Source organism: Cariama cristata, unplaced genomic scaffold (genome assembly GCF_000690535.1).
Source record: "Cariama cristata isolate BGI_N322 unplaced genomic scaffold, ASM69053v1 scaffold8975, whole genome shotgun sequence".
Lineage (NCBI taxonomy): Eukaryota > Metazoa > Chordata > Aves > Cariamiformes > Cariamidae > Cariama > Cariama cristata.
In genome coordinates, this window is record NW_009619188.1 from 1 (window position 1) to 10,854 (window position 10,854).

General features: G+C 34.6%; 1 protein-coding gene across 1 annotated transcript; it reads right to left on the reverse strand.

The window, feature by feature from the left end:
• Nucleotides 1–573: 573 nt before the first annotated feature.
• Nucleotides 574–10,848, reverse strand: LOC104162423 (multidrug resistance protein 3-like; the record flags this gene model as incomplete). Its single annotated transcript, XM_009701138.1, has 8 exons — nt 10,739–10,848; nt 8,217–8,378; nt 6,456–6,638; nt 5,516–5,662; nt 5,085–5,189; nt 3,331–3,408; nt 1,786–1,869; nt 574–807 (listed from the first exon to the last, which is right to left on the reverse strand). Coding segments are annotated over exons 2-8 (837 nt in total), but the record flags the coding sequence as incomplete, so codon positions are not given.
• Between the last annotated feature and the right edge of the window lie 6 nt (nt 10,849–10,854).

Here is a 10,854-nt window from a genome sequence, read left to right on the forward strand (position 1 = left end):
TCTATGATTCTATGATTCTATGATTTTTGGAATGAAGTGACATTAAATGCCTTCATCTAATTTCTTAAACAAGAGTCTAGCCTTCTTACTTTTCAGTTCTCATCTTTCTCTTCCACTCAAGAAATAAAGGAATGGCAAACAGACTCAGAAACCAGTGCATATATACACATTATCCCTGCAAACATTAATAAGATAAAAGAGGAAAAAAAAAGCGCAGTATAATACATGTAAGACAGATGACACACCAGAAAGGGATGACAGAAAAGAAAAAAGAGAATGTCCAAATGAAGAAGGTTGCAAAATAAGGAAAATAGAGATGATCAGAACAGAAGGAGAAAAGAATGCGCCTGGACAGTGCTTAGCACATTCTGGGGTTTATCAATTATAAAAATAAATACCAGTTAATAACATCGCTCTTCAATTATTATTGAAGAGGTGTTATGTTCTATAGGTCTACTAGTGTAACTATATAGAGTCTGGCTGTGTCTGGAAGTTATATATTATGATATGTCCTGTATTTGGAAGTAATACATCCATCAACAATGCTTTGGTAAACATGACTGTATACATTACACAGAAATAGATAAAATTCTCTGGAGTCACCTTTCCCGCAGCTTCCAAATCTTCTTTATCTTTTTTAGCATGCCCAGCCAACATCTTTATTTCAATCATTCCTGCCACTGCAATGATTGGCACAACAGCTAAAAGTAGCAGGGTCAGCTGCCAGCCATATATTAATGATATAATAATTCCAGTTCCCAGGTTAGCTATGTTTTGGGCAATTAATGCCAGTCTGACACCAGTTGCCTGGAGGAAGAAAAAAGACATTTCTTGCTAAAGTAACTGCATCTTAAATAAGGAAAGCATTCTCACCTGTAATATTCCTGATTCTCAAAACACTATTTAGAAAGGCTTAACTCAGATTTCCCATTTTTCAAAAAGGGAGTTTCTTAAATAATTTTGTAAAAAGTTATCTAGATCACATTTAATTCTTCTCTCCCCATATTCTGATTACTTAAATTTGCACTGCAATTTCTAAATTCTGCTGTTGAAGCTGAACAGACTTTAACCATATCACATATTTACATTTACAGCTAAACATTAAAATCTGTCACATTTTGTAGATCATGCAGCTAGCTTTGCAAGTCATCACAGAGCCCAATGAAGAAGAAAATTAAATGTTTAAGTTCTACTATGGAAATAAAGCCAAAGATAGTACAGAACTCCTCAGTTCAAAAAAAAAGCACATAACTTCATATAGCAGTAAAAATTTACTTAAGCATACACAAATAATTACATTCAGTGCTCTTCAGCCTAATATTACAGCCTCTGAAAGTCCACAAATTACTTATAAAGAATCTCCAAAAAGTAACAAGGAAAAGGAAGTCTGTTGCTACTATGTCTAATTTTTTTTAATTTAAGGAATCTGTACAATCAAAAAAATAGCAGGAGGTCATAACTAAACAAATTTGGATGCATATTTTTAGGTAAATAAGATATCTCTAAACAGGCTTCTTAGATAAAGAGATTCTCAATGAATTTGTTTAATAATGATGACAATACAGCACAATAGTAAACTTTAAAAAATGATTACTTGGAAATTATTTTGTAAACATATAACCATCATTGTTATAAAACACATCAATGCATTCTATACCAACTATTGTTTTAGAGTAAATTTTAGTTGTCAAGGTCAAGACTGTTATCCAACCAGTCAAACCCAAGCTGCAACTTTACTACATACTAAACCAAATATGAAAAATTACAAAACAAAATTTTACTTACTCCTTTCACTTGTGAGGCATCATTAGCCAGTCTTGTAGTTAATGCTCCAGTGCTATTCCTAGAATTATCAAACCAGCTCATGTCCTACAATAAGAAACATTTTTCTTAGGACCAGGTTTTGGACATTTCATATAAACCACAAAGTAAAACTGAGGTCTAGCTAAATATAACTGAGTTCAGTGTCAGAAGACTGTGTATGTGGCAGTGCATCCATTCTGCATATTTAATTAAGTCTAATTCCTTCATTGCACAATGAATATGTTTAGAAAAAAATATATGCTTGTGGATGCTCTGATGTGTGCACTGTCACTGCTGAGAAGGAAGGAGAGTAGCCTGGGGAATTCCCAAACTCAAAATTTACCCTTCCCCACCACTGCTAAAACTGCATCTCATTGGAGGAGATGACTCTTCAGTCACACTCCTTTACTATTGCAAAGCTGGCTGGGGATGAATTAAGCGCAAAGCATTTTCAGGGTAAAAACTCCCAATTCATTGCTTTGTTTCTCCCCAGATTGAAGAGGCTTATTTGGTAGCTATGAGAGAGGAAAAACAAACCAAAACAAACCAAAGCCCAAACCAAACTGGTCTATCTGATCAAAGTCAATTGTTGGGGTCAGGCACACAGTTTATAATTTAGTCACCATGTGACCAAATATCTGCTTTAAACTTTCATGTGTAATATGCACTGAATGAAGATCTGGTGATGTAGTACAGGCATTTGTGACCTCAAGACTCAATTGTAAGATTGCTCTTTCATTAGGTTTTCAGTGAGGCTGATCTATAAATCATAGTTTTTCAGAATACAACAGCTTTCTGTCTGCATTGCAAACAGTCATGTTCACATGAATCAAATTCTATGTCTACATGTAGCTTTATATGCAAGACATAAACTCCCAGAAATATTATATCGTATATATGAAAATCTAAAATACCGATCCTGAAATCATGCAAGGTTAAGGCCAATTTAGATAACTACATGAATTACTTAAAATCACCATGAAATATTTACAATTTCATTCTCTGAAAGTGGCTTTAGATTTAAGTATACAATCTCATTATTGTATTAATGAAAAACAATTATAGATTTGGGAACTCTTTGAAAGAGACTTTCAAGAAATAAAAACATATTTGTACATACTACAATTTAAATCAGACATTTGAAGTAAGAGTTACAATGTAAGCTGTAATGCATTGTATTGCATTTCTTTAGGGGACAAGGCACCAAGAAAGCAAAGCAGGCAAATGAACACGTAATGGGATACTGCTGGTTCACATCAACTTGTCAAGCCATAGTAACTTGGCTGTAAATCTAAGTCCTTGCAAGGAGTACATAAAAAGCTCCCGTACTTGTATTGATTTAAGACTTTCCCTCTAAGGATACTTTGCTTAACCACATGTAACCAACCAAATTGGTTTCTAGACTGATTTAAAGAATCTTCTCTTAGACAAGTCATGATGTGATACTGTAGAATACAGTTATTTTACGATATCTATAAAATTAATTATTTTTAAAACCCTGGAAATAAAAATATTTATTATCTTTACCTGTCTAAGCATTGCTTTAAATGCCATGAATCGAAGCCTCATTGTAAGAATTTCTCCAGCTTTGCCAAATGTGAAACCCTATTTGAGAAAAGGTACAATGCTTAGCATACTATTACATTGTTTGTGTTTATTCAATAAATATTTTAGACACATTGTCTCTACAATGTTGAAGTACAAAATATTGCAGTCTTGATTGCACAAAGCAAATGTAAAAACAGGTTTAATATTCATAAATTCTAGCAGATTCACAGTACAGACATTCAAATATTATTTCTCAAGAAAATACAGAGAGTATAGCAATATTTCCCAGCACTGTTTCACCAGCTTGCTTGAAGGGAAAGATCACTAATCAACTCTTTGACTTCCTTTTTATCTGAGCTGACCTAAGTCAGATTTAAACAAGTGGCTTTTAGGCCATTCGTTTTAGGTTAAAGACTTCATAAGGCAATCTGGGGTCACTGAAGTCAAATGCAAATTTCCCATTGACTCCAATGGAATTAAGATTTCTTCCCTGGGATCCTAACACAACCTGACATAGTTGTCGGCAGTAATACATAAATGTTTTATAATGAACTGAACATATCTTTAGCCAGATATATGAATCATTTTAAGAAGATACAAAAAGGGATGTGCTGGTTAAAATTTTGGGAAGATACACTCTTCCTACATTTTAGTATGACATCAGTGTTTATAATTAGCTCTGTTTAGCTCACTACCACCTTTATGTGATTACAACTATTAATTGTTTAGAATCTACATTTGTGAAGTTGAATACTCTTCCCACTCATATTTAAAACATTATATGAACATTTATAAATTGAACAAACCTGTCATAGCCATCTACAACTCAGGCTTCTCTACCCAAGGTCTTCTTGCATTCATGTGCAACAAGACAATTCAGTAAATAAACCAGGAGGTTTTTGCAAGAGACTGTTTATGCTGCTGTCCCAAGTGCACTTTATTGTTCTACTGTGTAGGCTCATTTAATAGATAAAATTATACAACCATTTTCAGAAATTATAAACCAGACTACATATGAAAATACTTAAATGCCAAAGTTTGTACCTTTTTTTTTTTTTTAAACTCTGGCAGTGTTGTAGCAGTTAGATACATATAAGAATGAGGGTAAAGTTAAAACACTTTTTTTGTAGAAGCTAAGATGGCTACAGAGATCAGTGAGACCAGGGGATGAGGTATTACCATTCAACTATTAGTATTTAAGCAGGAGGAGATGAATATCATCATGATGGGTGTTACTTGACAAACTGGGCCTGGGAATCTTTGAGGGGGTCTCACATAATAAGACTTGAATGGGGAAGGGGTTAGGGGAGTAAAAAATTGATGAGCTAAGGCAGGAGACTGGCAGATTTGAAATTACTTACAGATTCAAATAGGAAAGCTTGAGGGTGAGAGGGAGTGGTAGAGCGTGAAGGCTGGAGGGGCTGGCTGCTACGTGGCCACAGAAAAAAAAAGTGAGAGGATCCAGAGTTTCATGCTGAGATGTGTTTGACTGGTGAAGAAGAGGGGAAGTTCTGAAGTTAAGAGGTCAGAATAGGTTGGAAGGTCTCTAACACATGAGTAGGTCTAGGTCAAACAAGATTCAGTTCACCCCAAGGCATATCTAGAACCATAAATGTGGGTTCTGGTTTGAGTTGGAGACATGTATTAAGAAGATACAAACTTTTAGTATATTTCAGATCTGGTTTCTAAAACTTGATGAACAATTATAATAAAGCTAAAATAATAAAACATACCTGAAAAAAGAATGTAAAAAAGTAAATGATCCCAAGTACTAAAAACAACACTGAAAATAAGTTGCTCTTTTCTCTTAAAATGGTCTTGTCAGATTCCGAAAAAACCTATAAAATAATATTTAAAACAACATTTTTTAAAAACACCTGATAATCTAAAATACTCCCATCTTTCTCAATAACTATATTTGGTAGTCATTTACATTCATATAAAACTTGAGTATATGTTACATATGATTATACGTATAATAAGAAAATTTCAGATTGTAGCAAGACTTTTAGGATTTTGTAAATTTCATACAATTCTTCAGATTTTTGTAATACTGCTTCATCCACTCCTCAGCATTATTATGCAGTGATTGTTTAAGACCTGGTTTTATTAGAAATAAATTTGGTGGGCTTTAAAGTTTTTTGCATATTTTATTCAAACTTACCCCTATAATTTCTGAAAATATGATTGCAAATGCAGGTTGTAAAGCTCCATTGATAATTGCACATAAAGTTCCAGCTACAAAGTATGGCCATTCAGTTTTGTTCAACTTCAGAATTTTCAGAAATGAAGCTGGAGGTAATTCTTCATCCTAAAAAAAATGGGAATTCTGTCAGGACAAACATGTATGTATTTGGAGAAATATGGAGAAAAAGAGATATTAATAGCCAACTTCCTACTCCTAAAATCTACTCAAGGGAAGTCAAAATGTGTACTTTTTAATAACATGAATAATTAACCGATTGTACATTTCTTTTTATTATTTTAATACATGGAAGAAGGAGCTGTTAGAATGTATCTACAGCTCTTGTCATTATATTTTAGTTTATCTATATAATTTTCATTCATCCATACTCTTGGTATTCATTCTGGGCATATTGCTGTGTGTAATCCATTACTAGATTAATTCAAGTAATTGTTCATTAAGCAATTTATAACAGCAAAGTATTTGCTGGAAATATGAATGCAATCATATTTGTTGTATAGGTTTTTTTAAGGTTTGTTGTAAGAGTTATATATTGGCCAAATGTTCTGTTTCTGATCAAAAAATTAATGTTTAATCTGTACAGACTATGTCGGTATGGTATGTAAATATATTAAGTATATTTCTTTTACAGGAAATTGATTTTCAAGAATAAACACACCCCTGTTATAAAATTTTTAAGTCTCATTTTATTCGTATAATCATTCATGATGAGAATAAAAAAACAAGTTATGAATATTACCAGTCAAAGGCTCTTTAGAATTTAAAAATTCTCATTTTTTTTTCACCCCTATCAATGCCTCCTTCTTCTTGCACCTTTCTAGAGCAGGAGAATGAATTTAATTTTAACATACTTTGCTGAAAGGAATCAAAGTTCACTAAGCTCTGCAAAGATACTTACAAGTGAACTCGTTTTCTCATCAGGATCACCATTTTGTGCTCCTGGCTTTTTCATGCTTCCCCGAGTTGATCGTCTCCTCAATCCTTTTGTTAAGGATTCTTTAAATTCTGGGTCAGATTCACTTTTTTTGACACTAAGTGCATTCTCATCTTTTTCTGATGATGGAACTTCAGCTTCTATTGCCTGAAAGAGGGATGAACATGATGATAAGATTAATTATGCATATATTAATGCATCATGCATTACTTTGAACTGCCAAAATGATGAGGTAATCAAAGTAACTTTGATTGTTTCAGTGGAAAGAGATATGGGGAAAGCAATGTATAATGCTATAAAGCAGATATGAACATCTGTATTATATTTGAGTAGATCTCTGTCTTCAGAGCTTGATTCATATATGAGTATCGCAATTCTCAAGAAAATACTTCTACTAAGTGGAGGGCAGGGGAGTGGAAGTAGCTGCTTCTTTTTATGAATTAACTCCTAATAGAGTTTTAAATTGAGTATAAACCATTTGCACGCATCTTGGGAACTTTCTGAATGAGTTCTCAGTGGATACACTGTTTATTCATGTAGTGAGAAAAAGTTACCTCTCATTAGTACAGAACTCTTAATAATTTTGGACTTTAAATATAATAAGGAAGTTCATAATGGAACAGGTCAAAAAGAGATTTTGACTGAAAAATCTGAACAGTTTGGAAGAGCGCCCTACTTTTGGAGGTAGTTTTGCCAGTTTCTGACAGAATAAATAATGTCTACCCACCACTGAGGTATTTAATAGCAACTGGATTCAAAGTTGCCTTCAACATGTATTTCTTTTTTTCCAGAAAGTTTTTATTTCTTACTGCTTTTTGTACTACTAATAAAAATAACTTTTTTTGCCTTCTTTCAATTTTTTTATTTCTATTATTTTCTGTTTTCTTTCCATTTTATATTTCCTGATTTTTCCCATTATCACATTTGCTTGAATAGAAAGTTACTTTGAATCTAAGGTGACCAAGCACATTCTTATAGTTATTTTATGAAGGAATGTTTTAATTAGCCTAGTTTATTCTTTTCAGTCTGACATACTCAGATAGCAGTTTCAGTTTCTTTAATGGGCATGGTGGTTATGCAGTAAAACACCAGTGACACAGAAGGCTACAGTGAAGCTCAGCTATAACCTATCACATGGGACACTGGGAAGCATCAAAGTATTTTGTTCTTCACATAATAAGTTTCTGACATTTATATTCATTTCCAATCTCTCTGTTTCTGGTTACATAACTTTAAAAGTGTACAAATTTTTGCACTTCGCATAGCTGGATTATTTTTCTTTTTCTCCTATTCCTCCACATTTTTTTTTCTTTAGAAAGAAATTCAGTATGAAGGATTATAACTAAACAGCTTAAAATACACATGCTCTATCCTCCACTATCAGATACTGTATCTTACCTTTTATCATAGGCTAAGAACAAGCAATGGAATAGCAAACTACTGTAGTCAGCTCCACTACGTTGACCGCATAAAAGGAAAATATAAAATACTCTTTTAAGTTTAAATCCCTAGAGGACTAAAAATGTACTATCCTGGGTTTAAATAGGTCTGGTATCAAAACCAGTGGTCTTCTCTCTCAAATTACTGCTCTCCTTGCAAAGTACATATTTTTTTGCTGTTAACAAAATATGCTGCAGAATTCCCCATACTTCTGATAGCATACAATAAGTATGGACATGGAATACAAAAAAGAAAATGAGGCAACAGCTAGCAACAAAGAAGTACCTGCATGTTAACAAGTTTGTAGTAGATTCCCTTTCTCTCAAGCAATTTAAAATGATTCCCTTGTTCTGTGATAACTCCACCTTCGAACACAGCTATAAGATCTGCATTTCGGACTGTTGACAGTCGATGAGCTACTACAACCGTGGTGCGTCCTTCCCTTGCCTAGAGATAACAATACTTAATATGAGTATTTCTAAGTATATTTTAAAATGGTTCATCTCCATGTTAGAGTTGAATAAGACCTAAGGGAAACATTAAAATGGTTCACGGAAAAATATAAATTAAAAAAAAAAAAAAATAGATTTCAATGAGTACTTTAAAACAGAAATATAATCTTTAGCTTGAAAATTAATATTAGATACAATCTTTCACTGTGGCACATAAAAACATCAAATTTTGATCACAAATATCTAAACAAAATTCTCAATATTTAAAATTTTAGAATGTTACATTATGAACCTTAAAATTTTAAAAATGCTAAAAGTTTTTATATTTAAGCCCATAGTTGTTCATTTAAACTTTAAAATATGCTTATAGTCAGAAGTATTAGAAAATATTTCACATTGACATTTTAAAAATTTCAATGTTTTAAGCTCTAAGTCATTGCTGACTCATGTAGCTTCACTGAAAAAATTCTGTACAATTTCACGTGCAATACATTTCAACTAACTGCCTGTCTTTGGATTTTTATAAGCCTATTGCACATAATGTATCAAATGTCACAGCTTGCCATTTTAATTACCAGGCTGTATTAAAATGATCAAGCAATTTTAGTTTAAATAATCAAAGTACTGATCCCAAGCAGTGGAATTTTGTTGGAACCTGGATGGAGTTCAACTTCAGTGATGACCCTCAAGGGTCCATACTGGGACCCATAATATTTAATATCTTCATCATTGACACGGATAAATGGGAGTGACTGCACACTCAGCAAGTCTGCGCATGACACCAAGCTGAGTGGTGCAGTTGATTCACCTGAGGGAAGGGATCGCATCCAGAGAGACCTTGAGAAGCTTGAGGAGTGGACCCATGTGAACCTCATGAAGTTCAACAAGGCTAAGTGCAAGGTCCTGTACATGGGTCAGGGCAATCCTCAATATCAATACAGACTGGAGGATGAATGGATTGAGAGCAGCCCTGAGGGGAAGGATTTGGGGGATACTGGTGGATGAAAAATTGGACATGACCTGGCAATGTCTGTTTGCAGCCCAGAAAGTCAACCGTATACCTGGCCTGCATCAAAAGAAGCATGGTCAGCAGGTTGAGGGAGGTGATTCTGCCCCTCTGCTCTTGTGAGACCCCACTTGGAGTACGGCGTTCAGCTCTGAAGTCCCCAGTATAAGAAAGAGATGGACCTGTTAGAGTGGGTCCTGAGGAAGGCCACAAAAATGATCAGAGGGCTGAAAGACCTCTCATGAAGAAAGCCTGAGATAGCTGGGGTTGCTCAGCCTGGAGAAGTGAAGGCTCCAGGAAGACCTTAAATGTGACCTTTCAATATATAAAGGGGGCTTATAACATAAGTGCAGAGAGAGGCTTTTTACCAGGGCCTGTACTGACAGGACAAGAGATAATGGTTTTAAACTGAGAGAGGGTAGATTTAGACTGGATATAAGGAAGAAATTTTTTACGATGAGGGTGGTGAGACACTGGAACAGATTGCCCAAAGAAGCTGTGGATTCTCCATCACTGGAAGTGTTCGAAGTCAGGTTGGACAGGGCTTTGAACAACCTGGTCTAGTGGAAGATGTCCCTGCCCATGGCAGAGGGGTTCCACTAGATGATCTTTAAAGGTCCCTTCGAACCCAAACCATTCTATGATTCCCTAGGTCTTCTGCAAAGGTTTATAAGGATCAAAATTTGTAAGACAATGTGACCAAGAGAAGCTAGACAAATAACTTCTCTATTAAATGTATTTCCATTAATAATTCTCCTCAAACTAACTGTCTCTACCCAACAGCAGCAGGAAGCATTACAGTACTGCAGCAGACTGAGTAAATTCAGAATACCATTTGGGAGTACAGCCCCAATATGAACATAGAGACTCCTGAGTTACACCAGGAATCAGTTGTTCGTTAGTGAGACAGCTTTACATTAAGAACAAAACAAGCACCTAGGAGTATTCATGTTAACTGAAGCAAAGTTTACTTGGAGTATTTCCTGCCAAGTCACTGCTACAATCACTTATGACATGCTGATAGTGCTTACCTTGTCTGTCAGGCTTCAATACAAGTTAATGAAGTAGGTGACTGACAACAATATGTATGTCAGTAAGACAGATAATTGCAGGGTATGGTATTTACACCAAGAAGACGTTGATTTAAGCTTAATAATGCAGGAAATATAATTCCATCTTCTCACTTGAAACAAGATTATTCTCTGTAATACGTGCAGGATCTCAAAAATTCTCTGCCCAGAGAATATTTGCCAAATCCAAGTTTACCTTTTGTGGTTTAAAGGCCTCTACTTCTTGCAACTCTTTCATTAGGCTTCCGCTTACCTGCTTCATTTTAGGGCACTACTGACCTTGTCCAGTGCTGCCTGCACAACTGATTCACTCTCAGTATCCAAAGCTGATGTTGCCTCATCAAGCAGAAGAATTTTGGGATTGCGAACCAGAGCTCGGGCAATTGCTATTCTTT